The 19135-nt window shown below is 43.8% G+C and overlaps 1 protein-coding gene across 1 annotated transcript; it reads right to left on the reverse strand.

The window, feature by feature from the left end:
- Positions 1-2729: 2729 nt before the first annotated feature.
- FDX1 (ferredoxin 1) lies at positions 2730-18743 on the reverse strand. The gene is made up of 4 exons (XM_048935464.1): positions 18117-18743; positions 13915-14039; positions 9740-9869; positions 2730-5007 (listed from the first exon to the last, which is right to left on the reverse strand). The coding sequence occupies exons 1-4, from the start codon at positions 18635-18637 to the stop codon at positions 4893-4895; spliced, it is 891 nt and encodes a 296-aa protein (XP_048791421.1). The 5' UTR covers positions 18638-18743; the 3' UTR covers positions 2730-4892.
- Positions 18744-19135: the final 392 nt, after the last annotated feature.

Below are 19135 nucleotides of genomic sequence, written 5' to 3' on the forward strand. Positions count from 1 at the left end.
AAAAAAGAGTTATTTGGCCAGAGGTGGCTGAGCAGCTGCATAAACTTTGAGTATCTGTTAAATTTGTTGAGTAAAATTTTCAGATGAAGTTGATTTTATTGAAATTGTGTGCTTTCACAAGCATAATTTGCTGCTTAGTTCTTGGATTTTTTTCAAATGAAATCTCAAAGGAATCTAAGATCAGAGGGCTGGAGCACCTCTCCTGCAGACTGCCTGAGGCATTTGGGCTTGTTCACCTTGGAGAAGAGAAGGGGGACATCACTGCAGCCTTCCAGTACTGAAAGGAGGCTTACAAGAAGGAGGAGACCAACTTCTTCACACAGGCAGATAAAGAGAACAATTTTTAACAAAAAGAGGGGAGATTTAGGTTAGATATTAGGAGAAAAGAAGCTGTGGGTGCCCCATCCCTGAAGGTGCTCAAGGCCAGGTTGGATGGGGTCCTGGGCAGCCCCAGCTGGTTGGGGCAGTCCTGCTCAGAGCAGGGGATTGGAACTGGATGGAGTTCAGTGTCCCTTCCAACCCAAACCATTCTGTCAGTCTATGATCATTAGGAAGAAAACCCTGCTGAAGGAAGGAAAACAAAAGCAGCCAGGGCCTCAGCTGCCCCTGGAGCCTGCAGGCTGTGGGGCACCAGGAGGCAGCTGCTGACCCTGCAGCCATTTCCTGCCATGAGTCTGGAAACACCAGAACCATCAACCCTGTCCTGTAACTGGACAGCATCAGGGTGAGCAGCCGAAGGCTGATCCCCAAGAACACAAAGGAGGAGAGGCACAGTGACATGGAGGAAAACCCTGGGGACCTCACAGACACAGTGCATGGACATACCTACCTACGGTGGCTGTAGGAGCCCAAGCTGACACCATGGTACCAGCCTGCACAGAAAGCACAGACACAGCTGCTTTGACACAGCCCCAGGATTGTAACCCCTTATAGCTCAGTCCTACTTACCACCTGGGGTCAGCCATCAGAATTTCAGACCTGTTTTCCAAGACACAGATACTCTAAAATTAGAGTCAGAAATGGGAAGGAAAACCTTGGCTATTCCAAGCATGCTGAAAACATTTTTTATCCCTCTTCTTTTTTTTCCAGAGGTAGGATGCATCCCCATCCTTCTGGGCTTCAGGAACAAGGAGCGATTGCACACTGGCAGTATTGCTGTGATTGCACACGGGCAGCATCAGAGAACACTCAGCCATCCTGCTCCTGGGCCAAGGTCAAGAGAGCTTCAGAGCTGTGGAAGAGGTCCTGGAGATGCTGCTCAGCACACAATGAGGCCATAGCTTTAGGCAAAGCGTGTGCCCCAGTTGCGAAGGCTAAGGCACTGCTGGCCAGAAATTACTTTTAACAAGACCTTTGTAAAATGGTTCACACGAAAACATTTAACTTCATAAAAAAGGAGGCAGCCACTAGGCCGGAAAACAAACCTCCTATTTCTTTTACTGCCCAGGATCTCACACACAGGCACACCTCACACACACTGGCAGTGCAGTGGGGAGGAGGGGAGCTCCATTCCAGCCCGCAGGGGCACAGGGATGTACGCATCCATGCAGACAGACAACAGCCCCTTTCCATGTCTTCGTGCAATGCAGAAAATCCCCATTCCCTTTTTGTATATTTTCAGATCATTTGAGGAAAAATTATGAGTCATCTACAGCAGCTGCAGCCGCTTCCTAATGTTTTCTGCTGCTTGATATTCATTACTTAGCTTGAGTTTCTCTTCTCCCCTCTCCTCCCTTGAAGATCCATCATGGATGAGGATTTTTTGGTCTATCCCATTTTCAAATACCACACTGCCTTTTATGCAAGCAAAACAAATCTAGGCTGTAGTGACTCTTCTTGTCCTTACCCATTCACTGTAGCTTTTCCAAACCCTTTCATTCAGGTTGCCTCGGATGTGGATGGGAAATAAGCGGATAAAGCTACCTTAAATCTTTCAGAGCCCCATAACAGAAGTGGTGGACTTAAGAGTTTTTCCTGCTAAGAAATTAAACTACCTGGAGAATTTGCTTTTTCCTTCCATGGTAACCTCCCTTGGCAGGACCAGATGCCAACCTGAGAAACTGCGAGGCACCTCCTTCCTTCCCTTCCATATATCCTCCAAACAGCAACAAAACAGAATTTCACAAGCACACAACATGTGACATAAATGGGGAAGGGACTGCTGGCCCCTGCAGACAGCTTCCCTGTCCAGAAGAGAAGCTAGCAGGAGTCTCACCCAACTGCGCTTTAAGGGCCTGGAGGGATGCTGCCCAGAGCCCCAGACATCACCCAGAAGAGGTTACCAGACCTTTGCTTTTGGCCTGGCTTGCTAAAGATGCAAGCAAACCCAAAGGGCCCTCCTAGCCTCAGAAACCACACTGAAGTTGTGCAGGTCAGAAGGCAGTTCTCTCCCATTGCTACAGAGTCAAAAATCTGTTTCTGCCCCCCCACACGTTGCAAACTAAAGCTTAGAAGAAGAAAATCAGTTCTTCCTTTCTCCTTATTTTTGAGAAGACAGGAGGGACCCACTGACTTCATGTTTTAACAGAAAAAGTAAGTGCATTTAGAAAACCAGTTTCCAGTCATACGTGGAAGTAAACAAAAACCACCTTTAACTAGTATGGATGCTTTGTGCAATTAAGCAATAATCCATGTGTACATTTGACTACGCACTAACTGAAGTTTCACCTTATACCCAGAATCACATCCCAAGGGAGCACAGATCAATACAAACAAGGTGTGTCAGAAAGTGGTATAAAATAAGATTTATTTGCAAATCACTTTGACAAGAAGGAAACAAGTATATCTGAGATGTGCGTGTTGGGGATCGCAAACCCATTCTTTTGTCTTCTGACATTTCTATTTATACGAACCATGGAATACTTCCAGAGTTCAAATGAAGCTTCGAAGGTTTGTTTTGTGCATGTCTTGTCCTGCTGTTCCTTCCATTGGCACAGTTATAGAGACTCAAACTCTTTGTAACAAGCAGCAGCATATGTAAACCAAGGTTGTTGTCTTGTATTTGAAGGAAAACTTGGACAAGAGCCTTTTCACATTTGTTCAGGACAGTGTTAAGCACTTCAAGATTCCCTCCAGGAGAAGTGCCTGGTGCTGTAATAACACAGAGAGCCCCACAAACACACTCCACCCTGAAATGGCACATCTCTACTGAAACTTCAGATTCTTCCTCATGTAAGACACAGCACATCTGGTTACGATCCGACTTCTCACTCTTGGAAGCTAAGGAGCTGCGTCTCATGTAAAAATTATAAAAGTTTAATACTTAATAAGAACTGCAGTGTACAAATGAAACTGTGATAAAGGCAACACAAACATGAGCTCGTGCTATTGTGGAAGGGTAACCTCTAAATTACAGCTGCTCATAGCAGTTACAAAGGAAGACAGCGGTACCTTCAGAACACTTCTACAACCTCATTCTCTCCAGCTTTCAAAAAACCAGGAAATTTCAACTCTGAAGTTGTACTTGTAATTAGATGACATACAAAGCAAATTTCCAACTCCCTAATGTTCTCTGAGCAATCCTGCACATTAAGCATACCTTGCTTTCAGTGGAAGTCCAAAGTGAGCATCACAAAACAAAGGAACACCTGCTGAGAGAGGAAATCAAGGACCCCAAACTGGATCCATTTTTTCCAATACAGCTCTAGAAAATATTTATTTTTCTAACAGGGACTTTCTGCCCTAACCCCCCCCCCCCCCCCCCCCCCCAAAAGGAAGTTCAAATTAATTTCAATACTCAACACTGGAAAAATAGTAGTTGGTGTTTTTTTTTTCCTCTCTGTAAATACAATAATGCAGGTAAAGATGCCTAGGCATCACTGTCACCAGTTCAAACAAAGCATTAATGAATGCATTAAATAATTCAAATGTAAATAAACGGTACATACATTAAAAGATGCCCCAAATCTTAGAAGAGTGTTGTAACAGCAATAACTACTGTATTAGTGACAACCATTGCAGTTAGTTATTTTGACAACAGAGCAGGTAAACCAATATACCTCTTAGACACATTATTTCATTTTAGCCTACTTTAGAACAACTGAAATAAGACCCAACTGAACTTTCTCAGGCATTAATCTCCATTATAATCCACCATTGGTGTCCCACCACCCCTTCTGAGAAATCTAGTGCATCATTATGGGAAAAATATACTTCAGAACAAATTTTCTGTTGACAAACCATGCTCTTTTCAATCTCAATTCGGCTATCCAACTTCAGAGAATGGCAAGAGTTTGCATTTAGTTCCTGTTGAACAGCTCCAAGCCTTTACTGGAAGCCACGTCAATCTCCACAGTTGCGGCGTGCTGTGAAAACCAAGCTGCATGTGCCCACGTTCTGCACTGGCCCCTCGTTTTTATGGTTTTAACAGTACTTTTGTGAGATGGGATTTGCCACATCTCTAGTAAGTTTCATAAATTTGGGACACAACTACCCTGAAAATCCACTACTTGCAAAGGAAGTATCATAGTCACTAAGAAAGCAGATTAGTTCTGAGCATATATCTTTAAAAGCAACACTTGAAAAAGACCTGCAGCCTCACAAGTCCTGCTAACAGATCTAGGCCTGACACCCAGCAATGCCCAGGGGTTTTGCAAGTCTTGTAGAAGTGATTCAGTTTTCAGTCATCAACAAAGGTTTTGGCAGAGTAAATTATATGAAATCTGTAATACACTTGTTAGCATTTATAGTCCAATCATCAGTTAGAAGTATTATTGCATCTGAAGCATAAAAATATAGGAGGTTCTGTAAAGAAAAATTAAAATAGCATTAATCTAGTACAGATAGTCATATAAAATAACTCACAATTATGTAAGTTTCCATATTTAATTACACATTTAAAAATAAGTTATAAAAATAATCAAGCTTCTTCAAAACTCCTATGATGCTTTCTTTTAGGAGTTTTTACTCAAATCTACTGATTGTCTAGCATCAGCAACAGCTTCTGGTACTCGAACAGTCATATTATCCATTGACTTCTTCAAGCAGATCTGGCAGCCTAAACGTGATCTGTAAGAAATAACACTGCTTTTAGTTCTAGCCAACCACACACCTACCAGTATTTACAGCCCTGCTTCCCCAACATTCAGCCAGCCCAAACACTTCACGGTCCAGAAACCAACCCCCTACTACTGCATGGTCATAACCAAGATCAGCAGTGAACTGCTTGCATGAACACAAATATACGTGATATCAATCATGGTCACAGATTTACATCCTTAACTTGGGATATTTACGTTGAGAAGTTTAACCTGAGTGCTTCTCACTGCTGTACAAACGGTGACCCTCCCATTCCCAATGACTCCCTCATAGTTCAGCCAAAGGTAGGCAGACACTTGATCTGCCACAGAACACTCAGCATCTCTGAAGAGACCGAGGCACTCGGATGGAAAGCTTCAGTAAAAGCAGAGACTGACTCACCTGCAGTCTTAAGACAGCTCAAGAAAACAGAGCACACTTTTGTACAGCTCACCTGACAGCTTGGGCTTGTTTAACTTCTACAGCTTCCCAACAAGCTACAGCCTGAGAAGAGATTAGGAACTTCCTCCATTTGTGTCATTTGTATCTTTCTAAAAGTTCACACCCAAGTCAAACATTTTTGATTTTTACAAAATTTCTACCTGAAGTTCTACATTTTTCCTTAAATGTTTACAGGACAAAATATCCAATTACCTCCTCCTAACACAGTTAGTGCTTAGGCAGGTATCTAAGAAAATATATCTTCCCATGACTTAAATTAACAAAAAAAACCTCTGTGGTAAGGTAATGGAACCGCATGGGACAGAACTAGATTTATTATCATGCACAAATTATAGCTTCAGCAACTTCTAAAGTCTAAAATTTTGTCTCTTCACAATTCTCTCACTGCAAGCTTCGCACAACAGTTGCCAGAAATTACACACATTAAAGAAGCCTGCCAACTTTTTAGCAGTTCATAAACAAAGAAGCAAACTACAGCTGAGGATAACTGGATTTTTTTAAATGAGAAAGTGGATGATGGTACTCCATGAAAAAACAGGAATATACTCTGAAAAGCATCTTTACTGACCCTAAAAATTCACCCACCCAATCAAAACATGTTCACAGAAATAAGTGATTGAACACAGCTTGTGTATTGGATAAGACAGACTTAAACAGCTTCTTCAAATCATTTTTAATCTCAATAGTCACTACTGAATTAATCCTCTCTCCCATTTTTGCTTCTTCAGCCTAGCAAGGCGCAGCGTCTTTCTCCACTGTTTTAACATCAGAGTCCAAGGCTAACTTCCCCGCTTTTTCAAGGAACTCAGTTAATTCAACCTATACACCTTGGTATTTAAGTAGGAAGTCAGTGCTGCACAAGTATAAAGACTGATAGTTAACCAGTATTTAGGCACAGCAGTTTTTTCTGGTTGGGTTTTTGTTTGTTGCTGTGGTTTTTTCATCTGTTTTTACCTCATATTAAAGATGTCCCTCTCCTTTCTTTTTTTTTTTTTAAATATGAAACTTTAAAGAGACATTCCTGGAAAGACACTAGCTAGCTGACAGCCCATTTCAAGTATGTAAAGCCACCACTGTTTCACCTGCCTCTCCATCATTATGGAGTGCATTAAGACAAGCATACGCAGCAGGTCCAGGGAGGTGATCCTTCCCCACTATACTCTCCCCTGATGGGACCACAACTAGAGTACTGTGTCCAGTTCTGGGCTTCCCAGTTCAAGAAGGACTGGGAACCCTAGAGAGAGAACAGCAGAGGGCCACAAAGATAATTAGGGCCTGCAGCATCCTCTAAGGAAGGGCTGAGATCTGGACTGTTCGGCCTGGAGAAGAGAAGATAGAGGGGATTCTATCAATGCTCATAAATATCTACAGGGCAGGAGTCAAGTGGACAGGCTGTTCTATGTTCATTGCTGCTCAACCACAGGACAAGGGGCAACAGGCACGAACAGGAGCACAGGAAGTTGTGTAAAACACAAGGAAGAACTTCTTTAGCGGAAGGCTGACAGAGCACTGAAACAGGCTTCCCAAAGACATCGTGGTGTCTCCTCTGTGGATATCTAAAACCCTTCCAGACACTTTCCTGTGTCATCTCCAGTAGGAAACATGCTTTGGCAGGGGGGTCTGACTAGGTGATCTTCAGAGGTCCCTTCCAGCCCCTATGATTTTGTGATCTAATCAACATCAAATTCTGTTCCCATCAATCAATTGGAGAAGATTCTCCAAGGTGCAATCAGGGTTGATTTTTTCCCTTACACAGTAACACAGTACTATACACAAACTTCGTCATCTTTGTCTTCACCTTATTATTTCCCAGATATGGTCAACGCATAAAATCTAGCACAGATGAACTTCAGATCCCACTTGACCACCTACATTTATAAGACACTCATGTCCTTCTATCCTGTTGAAAAACAGTTCTTTTTGACCAACTATTGATCCTCTGCAGGGCCCCTGCTCTTACCCTGCAGCAATGCAGTACTCAGTAAAGGACTTGGAAGCCAAGTCACTTCTCTGTGATTCATTTCAGAACTCCGATATCTGTTACTTCTGCCTAAAAAGCTCTGTTAAATTGTTTCCTTACCACTATTCAGCAAAAGCTATGAAAAGCAACAGGCAATAGACACAGGCCTAATGCATCCAGTATGGAACTGGACTGACTGCCCCCTATAGCCAATAACGTTATTTTAATAGCCTGCTACCTTCCATTCCTATCGTTTGGAAGCCACTCCAAGTTAACTAATTAAACCTGACAGAGAGTAGCTCAGCAATGTCATACTGAGTTCCTTTAGAGCTCCTGAGTGAATACTACCTACCCTTTCTATGTGTTACTACTGATTTATTTGTAGTACTGCTTCTTCCATGGACACCTACGAGAGATCTTCCAGGAAATGCCATGCCCAGAAAGCTTCCAGTGCGTGGAGATCCTGTAACATCTCCAGAGCAAACAATGCAAAAAACGCTTGCTGTTACATTATCTCTTTGTATTCTAAGTGCAGCTCCTGCATCATCTATTAGATCCTCATACAGATGACCTTTTTGCTTCTGATAAGAACAAACAGCTTGTTGAATCAGTCCTTCATTTAAGAGGTATTAATACTCACAACAGCTGCTAGTTGAAACTTTCCAATTCCAGAGTCACTGACAAGAAATAACTTTTATCCTTAAACTTCCTGCAATGCTCTGCCCCATCGCTGTTACAAAGCTTTGCACTAGCATGACACCAGGCAACCTGTAGTAAACATGAGGATCACTCCAGCATTCTCCTTCAGAAAGCTGTCCTTTCACACATGAAAGATTTCTGGCCGCAGGAATAACACCATGATAGGAAAAACCAACAAAACACCGAAGTCTTCAGAAGGTCTGAAACTTATTTTCTCTCAAAATTCTTCAGACTAAACTAATATTTAAACAGAGAACTCTGGCTTTCTACTGCTTTTCAGTTGTTCAATTAAAAAAAAAAAACAAAAAACTTGTTTTAAGCCTTTAATTAAAAGACAGAGTAAAATAGAAGCTGAAATAGGTTTCTCAGCTTGACTTCTTTGCCTTCTCAATCTCCTAAAAAGATAACACTTGGCTGAAATGAGGAAAAAGATTGTACTGCCATGCAGAAAAGATCTGTACAAGATTCCAGTGTCATCGGAAAAAGAAGATAAAAGGCTTAATTCAAAATAATTCCTTGCAGAGACACTGAAAAATAAATACTATACAGGCCAGGTATAAAGTCCTCTGAAATCACTGGAAAGACTCGCAGAAACTTCAGCAAGCAGTTCCTTTGAAACCTGAAGGAAAAAGCTAATAAACCTCACTCAGCACAACTGCTTACACCTCATGTGGGCTATGTTCTCTGAGACAGGCTATGTGCAGCCCACTAGGAACAGTGGTCCAGCCTGCTAGGAACAGATGTGTGAAATGAAATGCTCCGAGATGAGAACGTGACGTCCGTGTTATGCATGTGACAGTGGGGGGATGAAGAACAGAGGGGTCCTTCAAACTTGTGCTAGTCTAGTTGTAGGCACTGAAGTGCCCATTCAGAATTGGAGCACACTGGGATTAGTTTCACCCAAGTGCTATCTGGGTTGTATGTTTGAGAAACACTCTGACATGAGTGGGGACACAGCTGTGTGGAACACTTCAGCCTGGAGATAAGAAGGCTCAAGGGAGATCATATCAACAGATACAAATGCCTGAGAAGCCATGGAGTCTCCTCTTCTGAGATATTCAAAAGCCTCCTGGACATGGTTCTGGGCACCCTACTCTGGGTAGCCCTGCTTGAGCAGGGGCTGGACCAGAGGAGCCCAAAGATGGCTTCCAAGTTTAACTATTCTATGGTTCTGTGAAAGAAGGTCTGATACAAACTAAAATACTAGTGTAAACACAACCATAAAATAAACTAAGTGCTGGTTGATGGGATCAGAAAACAGAAGGGAAACAAGAAGGAAGTTCACAAACAGGACTACAGTAGCAAAGTTTTTGGTGAAGAAACTGGGATTTTGATCAGACCTCAGTACCTGACACTCCTACGTCAGACAACTATGAAGAGCCACTGTTCAGGTTCACAAAAATGGACAGCATTTTCATCAACATTTCATCAGCAGTACCAACATTAGCATGAACTCAAAATTTCAACTTGCCAGTCCCATCCATGTAACAGAATGCAGCTATTCACTACAAGCTCACTAAAGCACTTTAAGAACACTGGACTGCTCCACTTGCAAACCCTCCTTTCCATTTAGTGACGTAGCAAAGCATTACGTTGCCTTACGTTTCCGTGAGACCATACGCCAGGTCTAGCATGTCCATCTCTTCATCAGTAATTGCATCTAGTTTCTCAAATATGTGGTCTTCAAAGATTAAATGACAAGTTGAACAGGCTAATGTTCCTTCACATGCACCTAAAGAGAACAGCAAGTTAACAGAAAATTCCAAATAACTGAACTTCACAACAATGCTTTAATAGAGAACATGTTTATGCTAACATAACAGCAGTGTCACTCGTCATCAGACTGCACAGTAAGAACTGCACAGAAAGCACTGTGCTGCTACACTTCACAATGGGATCAGCAGCACATATTCAAACCAAGCACGATACTGTACTGCATGATTCAGTTTTGAAAATATGTCTTTACGTACACAAAAATACATGTGGAAAACTTTAAAGAACTGTAAAGTGCTTAATGTAGAAGCTGCCACATCAACAATCTGTGCATTCTAACACTGGGGAAAATAGTAATAAATAAGTTAAAAAGAAAAGAAAAATCACACCAAGTGACTGTTTGAGCAGTGGGAAGTCTTACTGCAACTGCAAGGCAGCAGCAAACTATTCAAAGGCACCTGAATTGTACAACAGTTCACTTTCTATGCACACATTTCTACCATTACTGCACGTAGGATGCCCCCTAGTGATATAAGTAAACACATAACACCTGCATTTTACATTTTTCTTCATCATCTGTCCCCCCTCTAAAAAGAACATACATTTCCACATTATTTCCAATGCATTATTTCTCTGCTCTAGTATGATGCTTCATTACCAAATTGTTATTGAAGTTGATACAGTATGTTGTAAATTAAAGGTTAGTAAAGTATCTCAAATGTTAATTTTGGACATTATTTACAGTCTATTGACAACATTATCCTTTTTACTCCACCTTACTGTAATGTTTTAACATGGCTGGTATTAACATGAAATGAGAGGACCTTAACTGTAGACTGAAGAGTAGCCATAAGCCTATACAATAGATTCATATAATAATAAATGAAGGTAGCTATGTCATGTGTTGTGCATTTTTTAGTTTATTCTTCAAATGTATACAACCCATTACAATATTCCTTAGAATCTTAAAGATTCATTACTAGCAATGGCATGTATTCATACTTAAATAAAACACAGGTCACATTTCAAGTTGTGCTGAACATACTTTCCCCCCACTCTGGAATTGCTCTGTGCTATATATTCATTCATGAAAACTGTAATCCCACTTTCTGCTTTACTTGTATTGTTATTTCTTAAACATATGCTCTGAAAGTTTGCTTTGTACAGTCAGAAGCCTGTAACCACTATGGAACTTAGGGCCACAAAGACGGTGAGGAGCCTGCAGCATCTCTCCTATGAATAAAGGCTGAGTGAACTGGGTCTGTTCAGCCTTGAGAAAAAGAAGACTGAGAGGGGACCTGATCCAGGTCTATAAATATCTAAGGTGTGGGGGGCAGAATGGTGAGGCCGGACTCTTTTCAGTGGTGAGTGGAGACAGAACAAGGGGAAACGGCTGGAAACTGCAGCATAGGAAGTTCTGCACAAACATGCGCAAGAACTTCTTTACAGTGAGGTGACGGAGCACTGGAACAGGCTGCCCAGGGAGGTGGTGGAGTCTCCTTCTCTGGAGATGTTCAAGACCTGCCTGGATGCCTACCTGTGCGACCTGGTGTAGGGAACCTGCTTTGGCAGGGGGGTTGGACTCGATGATCTCTGGAGGTCCCTTCCAACCCCTACAATTCTGTCATTCTGTGAACTAACTGAGGAAAGTCCAAAGTTTGGAGGAAAAGGAGGTAAGCTTCCTTCTGTTTTGATTCTAAACAGAACTTGTACTGAGTTAGAATATCCCTAACACATTGGTCTCCTTTACCTCACCTCTTCTGTAAGAAGTGTTTGCTCTTCTTTGCAAACTGACATACCTGGCTGCTTCTTTCATTGGTCATTCAAGTACTACGGCGACATGTGTTACAAAAAGCCAAATAACAAATTCAAATCACACGACAACAGGGAAGTAACTCAACACTGTCAGAAATACACCATTTTTTGTGTGGCCTTCAGAAGCTTTCAGCTCAGAAATCTCACAGGTGGCATCTCTCATCTTCACAGAGAAATTGTCCACACAGACAGAGATCAGGTTAGGAAAATTAAGCCCTGATAGAATTGAATGTGGCCAGAGACACAGAGAGCAACAAGAAAAGCTTCTTTAAGCACTGCTAGCAATACAATGAAGACTAAGGAAAACATGAGCCCCCTCTGGAAGGAAACAAGAGCTGATTATGTGGGATATGCAGAAGGCTGAAGTTGTCAAACTTACTTGCTTCAGCCTTAATCAGCAACTGCTCTAGCCACACTAAGTCACAGAGGGCAAAGGGACTGGGAGGATGAAGAACTGCCCGCTGTAGGAAGAGATGAGACTCGAGGCATCTAAGGACCCTGAACACGCACACAAGTCCACGGGACCTGATGAGATGCATCTGAGCATTCCAAAAGAACTGGCAGATGAAGTCGCGAAGCCACTATCCATCGTATTTGTGAAGCTGTAGCAGTTCAGTGAAGTTCCTACAGACTGGAAAAGGAGAAATATAACCCTTATTTTTTAAAAAGAAAAAAAAGGAAGGCCCAGTGAACTACAGGCCAGTCACTCTCACCTCCATGACTGTCAAGATCACAGAGCAGATCCTCATGGAAACTATGCTAACGCACATAGAAAATAGGGAGGTGACTGGTGACAGCCAATATGACTTCATTAAGGGCAAATCGTGCCTGGCAAATCTGGTGACCATCTGTGACATTACAGTGTTGGAGGATAAGGGAAGAGTCATCTACTTGCACTTGTACAAAGCATTTGAAACTACTCCACACAGCATTCTTGTCTCTGCACTGGAGACATGGATCTGACAGATGGACCTCTGAGTGGATAAAGAATTGGCTGGATGGTCACACTCAGAGTTGTGGTCGTGCCTAGGTACAGATCAATGACAAGTGGTGTCCCTTGAGGCACTGACAAAACGTAATGTCTTTGTCAGTGACATAAACAGTGGGACTGACTGCAACTTCAAAAAGCCTGCAGACAACACTCAGCTGAGTGGTATGATCAGGATACAGCAGAGGGAATGGATACATCCAGAGGGACTTGGACAGTCTGGAGAAGTGGGCCTGTGCAAATCTTATGAAGTTCAATAAGGCCAAGTGTAAGGTCCTGCACCCAGGTTGGGGCAATTCCAAGCACAAATACAGGTTGGGTGGAAAATGAATTGAGAGCAGCTATGAAGTGAAGGACTTGGGAAGGGGGAGGGTGGGGGGAGAAGGAAGATGATGAAAAACTCAATATAAGCTGGCAACATGCCACTTGCAGGCCAAAAAGCCAACTGTACCCTGGACAGCAGGGTAAGGGAAATTATTGTTCTCACGCACTTTACTCTTGTAAGATCCCAACCTGCAGCACTGCATTCAGCTTTGGGGGCACCCATGTAAGAAGGATATGGAGCTGTTGGAGCAGAACCAGAGGAGGCCATGAGGATGATCAGAGGGCTGGAGCACCTCTCCTGTGAAGACATGCTGAGAGAATTGGGCTTGTTCAGCCTGGCAAAGAGAATGCTCCAGGGAGAACTTACAGTAGCCTTCTAATACCTAAAGAAAGGTACCTACAGGAAAGCTGGAGAGGGACTCTTTACCAGGGAGTGTAAGTTATAGGACAAAGGGTAATGCTAAGTTTAGATTTGATGCTATGACAAAATTATTTACACAGATGGCAGTAAGATACTGGAGCAGGCTGCCCAGAGATGTAGTGGCTGCTCCATCCCTGGAAGTGTTCCAAGGCCAGGCTGGATGGGGCTTTGGGCAATCTGGTCTAGTGAGAGATGCCCTTGCCCATGGCAGAGGGTGGAATTGGAGGGTCTTCAAGGTCTGTTTCAAGCTAAACCATTCTATTATTTTTCAGATTCCTCCGACACCATTCTGTCACCATGATCCTCTTTTAATTCCTTCAAGCAAGGCTCACCCCAACTTTTAAGAACTAGATCCAAAATATTCTATGCACCCGCAGGGGAAAAAAAAAAAAAAGTATTTTATTTGGACTCTTCCACATCTACGTTTTACAAATACATTCATAAATATTTATGAACAAACTGGTAAGAGATCCTAATTTCCAGACACTGAATGTAGTATTTAAGGAATCCACTTACCAAAACCATCTATGTCTAGATTATTATCAACAACAACATCCAGCAATGAATCTCCAGGTTTTCCTTTGGCTGTTAGCTTGTCACCATCGCGGTTGATGAAATGAACAGTTATTTTATCTTCTGAGCTGAAAAAGGGCAAAATAAAACCAAAGAAGCAAATGCATTATTTTCTAGACCTTTAAATTTGATTGAATACTGCTACAACACTTTTCAAAGCTGTAACAGGTGCAGGCATTCAGTGGTGACATTAAACACAAAGACATGAAAAACAACACCAAAAACCCCTTCACTTACGTTTTGTCACTAGAAGCCATACAGAATCCTGATGCTTCACCTTTTGCCAAAGGGATTCAAAGCTTTCTTTTAGGCAGACTATTTGTATTTTTGACAAATAAAAGAGCTGACTTTAAGTGCTTTGCACTTCTCTGTGAACTCACACTTTGCATTTACAAAATGATCTAGTAGATAACACTAAAAAGAATTAACGAGTTCAGAATTTTCCCATGTATGGTTAGAACTTAAGGCATTTTATTACCTCTAAAATCTAATTCTGTTCTCCTTTCAATAGCAGAAATAGTCCAAATGTATTTGTCTTTTTTGACTGCAGGTTCTCTTAGAATTTCACCTTGTAAATATTTATTCTAGTGAAGTGCATCAAAATCTCAACACAGACACCAAAAAAAAGTCTCCTGCTTTGCTTTTCAGGCACTTGTGTATACTTAAATTTTTATGCAGAATGTAAGGGAATTATTTTTCTTAAGACTAATGCTTTTGATATGGAAAAACAGGGTTTTTTTGTGTGTGTTCCATATGGTTTCCTTTCACATGCAAAATAAAGGAAAGTCATTAATATAATAGCAAATAAAATACAGTTCATTACTATTGACTATGCTCTTTCTCAGGGTAAGTGAGTAACACAAGAAAAACTCCTTAGAGAAACAGGGAAGAAACATGCTGAGAGATACAAATAAAAGACTGAAAGCTAATGCAACATCTATACCTCATCATGAAATCCATGTTTAAGAACAGCTCACTCCATATTACACATGCTCTTTGTAATAACTGCAGGCTTTAGGTGATCTACAACACAGAACACATACAAGCCTGAAAAACCAAGCCACCTCCTAGGAAACTCTAACTTATAGGGCTGAATATTGAAAAATTAAAAGTGGCCTTACTGAAACATCAGCAAGTCAACCATCCTTGGAAATGGCCAGGAAAGAAAATGCAGTTCTAGCAATTAAAGTTGAAGCTCATTTTGGAAAACAGACATGCTCACTGCTCTACACTTAATGCACTTGCACCAGCCATAAGCTCAGTTGGCAGCAGTACCTGCTAATCATGTGGTGTCCAACTCCTGTTCTATCACCCTTCAGCCTACTTCGGAAGGCAACTGCAGGTGACTATTAATCATAAATTCATTCCAAAATAATAATCAATAAGGAAGGATCAACCCTGTGGGCCCACATGATTCAAATGAAGCTCACACTATAATGAAATTCAGAAATCTTAGAAGATGCATCTTCACATCATACAATTTGTGTTCTGCAGCCTCCTGTGGTATCAGGGCAGCACTTCCAGCAAGCCATTCTGCAAAGGTTTAAGTTACCACTGTGTTCTTCTTTCCACTCCCCTGCTCAGCATTACTACTTCCCACAGCAAAGAGAGGAAACCAGCATCCTTCTCCCAGATACACAAGTGCAAAATTCACTGCCTTCACCAAAAGTCAACTTCACTGACAGGTTTAGATTGCATCCACAAAAGTACAGATTCCAATTCTGACAGCTAAAGTAAACCACCAACAATGTTTTTGATTTTTTAATTGGTTTTATTTATTTATTTACTTTAGGTTCTTCAAGAAGTCCTTCCAGAGCTCACCGAAACACTCATTTACCAAAACATTTCAGTCAATATGACAAACATGATGCTAGCAGGAGACAGGGATGCAGTTGCATGCATAGACATCTACGCCCATGTAAGTGCTAAATATTTGTTCAATATCTAAAGCACATCCTTTCTTCCCCTACAAAAGAAGGCAGTCACCAGTAACACAGTCCAAATACCAAGATGTCTGACTACAATCCTGTGGGATGACAGGAACCTTCCTAAGAGGCTCCTTAAGAGATCCTCCCTAGGTGGTTTTCACAACACGCATAGGGCTATCTTCCTTGGTGATCACACTTCAGACTGCACTAACAGCAGTGTCAGATAAACAACGGCTTTCCCGTCCCTCCTTTGTTCCCTCCTCCTCCAGCACTCGCAGTGCTCTGCAGTGAACTGGGCTGGAAACAGAATGGGCTGAAAACCAATCTTGGAAGCCTGCGGCCATATGAACAGCAGAACTGGTACAGTCAGATCTACCTGTTACATGACACAACTGGTTAAAACAAGACGATAGGAATAGCACCCCTCTTTCTGCAGCCACCATCTTACACTGGCTTTAGCCAGCTATGGGGCAGCGCTAGGGCTGGACATGCCCAAGTGAAGCACCGCCTTTAAGTCATCAGCTTTTGTTAAAGGACATTACAAAATTAATCCTTCCTATGAGAATTAATCCACCTGGTTGAGATTTATTTGTAACAAAGTTTAAGACACTTTGGTCTTCCAGTAGGACCTGTCTTCCTGGTGCTGGAACAGGCTGCCCAGAGAAGCTGTGGATGCCCCGTCCCTGGAGGCATTCAAGGCCAGGTTGGACGGGGCCCTGAGCAATCTAATCTAGTATTAATTGTACAGGTTGGTGGCTCTACCCGTGGCAGGGGGCTTGGAGCTTCATGATCCTTGAGGTCCCTTCCAACCTGGGCCATTCTGTGATTCCTGCGATTGCCATCTTAAGTCCCCCTGACACAGACAAAAAATTCAATTTACAGATCACTGCGGCGTTACAGTACATGAGCCTGACTGTGAAAATGCTTCCAGGAGCGCAAGTACATCACTAGTCAGAGGGTCAGAATGCACACTGTGCAGATCTTTTCAACTGAGAGATTCCACTGAAAGAAAAATCAGACCTACATGGAACAGTGCTTAGGGTTTATGAATTTCAAGCAACGTGGCTTTTGTCTACATGGAGAAAAAAAAAAAAAGAACAAAAACAACAAGAGCAACAAAACCCCCACCACTTCATGAACTGCACGTGGAAGATTAACATGAAATAGATGCCAGATCTTACGCAAGCATAGATAGCCTCAGGATTCCCGGAAAGAACCAAACATATTTCATGTGATTTACATAAAGCATAAATATCCCAATTCATGCTTAGATTAACTTCTTTTTTTAAGCTATCTGCTAATAAAATTCATTCCTTCATATGATTGCCATAGTACTATCGACATTATTATCAAGTGTCACTAGGGTACCCCAAATTAAGCATACAGCAAATGAACTGAACAGCAGCAGAGAACTGTTAAGTGATCCATCTCCTCCCATTTGTAACTAGTGCAGCAACTTTGATTTTTGAAGTCTTGGCAACACTTTAAAAGACCTTTTTATGTTTTGACCTCAAAATAACTGATAGCCTGGGCAAGTCACTGGAGACTTATTTTAGGGCACTGGGCTGGGTCACTCAGAGAAGAGATCTAAGCAGGCATACAGGAGACCTGGATTAAAAAGTTCCTTGCATTCTGTACTAAGAACATTTGCTGGAACAAAACAAGAGCACCTAGAGGAGAGCTTAAAAGCAAACTACTGAAACAACTCCTGTGATTCTACAGGAGTTGGACTCGATGATTCTTACAGGTCCCTTCCAACTTGGGATTGATTCCAACCACGGTGGTGAGAGCCACCCAGCAGTCCCAGAAACACAGGATCACAGACTGGCCAGGGTTGGAAGGGACCTCAAGGACCATGAATCTCCAACCCCGCTGCCGCAATACAGGGCCACCAACCTCCCCATTTGATACCAGCCCAGGCTGCCCCGGGCTCCATCCAATCTGGCCTTGAACACCTCCAGGGCCGAGCCCCGGGCTCCCCCCGACCACTGGGCCCAGCAGGACCACCCGCAACGCAGAGCCCGGCCGAACGCTGGGAAGGAGCGGCGGCAGCGCCTCGGGGCCGACACGGAGCCGACGAGGCCGGGGAACGGTGAGGGCACGGCGGGAAGGTCACGCAGCGCCGCCCGGCGCGACCGCCCCTCGACCCCGGGCGCCCCGCAGCTCTGCGCCGTGCGCGGCCGGCCCCCGAGGAGCCCGCCGAGCCGAGCCGCTTACCTGCGCGCCGTCCGGGCCGAGAGGCTGAGCGGTCGCAACGCTCTCACGGCCGCGGCGCTGCAGCTCGGCCCTGTCCCCACTACCGGCAAAACGGAGAGGAACCAGCGGCGGGACGGAGCGGCGGCGGCCCGGAACAGCAGGCGGGCCGGTGCCGGAGCGGCCATGGCGGCTGGCGGGCAGCGCGAGGCCTCGGCGCCGGCAGCGGGAGGAGTGGGGGCAAAGTCTCGGCGCTTACGCCTCCGGCGCGGGCTGCGGCGACTTTCGTAGCGGTCTACGCCATCCACGTAAGGCACTTCCCGCCCCCTTCTGGCGGCGTCGAGAGGGGACCGCGAGTCGGGAGGAGCGGCAGTACGCAAAGTGCGCAGCGTAGCGCCGCGTAGCTGCAGGCGGTACGGGAGAGGCGTAGGGCGGCTCTTGTCGAGGGCCGGCCTTCCCGCCTCGTTCTCTCCGGGCTCGCCGCAGGCTGTGACAGATCCCAGCTTCCAAATCCGAGCCCGGGTTCTCCCGGCAGGTTCTCCCATGGAGCTCGACCTGAACTGGTCCCCTTCCCGGTTTGCTCTATGAGGGACTTCTTGACTCCCCGGGTCCTCGTTGCTATTTCTTCTGAGAGAAGATGAACTTCTAAGACACAGGCATCAGCAGACGGGCAGCAGTGCCCTCCGAGGATTTGTCAGGAGGAGAGCTCAAATATCAGTATAGAAACGTTGAGATTTCCTTGATATTACAGACCACATGTGGCCTTAAGTTGGCGTTCTGCTGTGCACGTGTTGGGCTGCAAGTTTTGACCAGAACCTAAATTTGGGGGGAGGAGGGGGTAAGAAAGGAGGGGATAGCCTCTTCAACAGAGACTGTGGTACGGGACAGAACCCCAGGCACCTGTACAGGCTGGGAGGAGCGGTCCTTGAGAGCAGCTCGGCAGAGAAGGACCTGGGGGTCCTGATGGACGAGAGACTGAACATGAGCCAGCAGTGCGCTCTGGCAGCTCGAAAGGCAAATGGGATCCTGGGCTCCATCAGGAG

Source organism: Lagopus muta, chromosome 1 (genome assembly GCF_023343835.1).
Source record: "Lagopus muta isolate bLagMut1 chromosome 1, bLagMut1 primary, whole genome shotgun sequence".
Classification (NCBI taxonomy): Eukaryota; Metazoa; Chordata; class Aves; order Galliformes; family Phasianidae; genus Lagopus; species Lagopus muta.

What these genes read in the sequence shown, in the direction of transcription:
- FDX1 (XM_048935464.1), bottom strand. Translation starts at nt 18,637, where the DNA reads ATGGGAGAACCTGCCGGGAGAACCCGGGCTCGGATTTGGAAGCTGGGA. An exon ending in TCGGCCCGGACGGCGCGCAG is followed by an intron (nt 14,040 to 18,116) that starts GTAAGCGGCTCG and finishes GCCCTTTTTCAG; the next exon opens with CTCAGAAGATAAAATAACTG. An exon ending in TCTAGACATAGATGGTTTTG is followed by an intron (nt 9,870 to 13,914) that starts GTAAGTGGATTC and finishes TGTTCTCTTTAG; the next exon opens with GTGCATGTGAAGGAACATTA.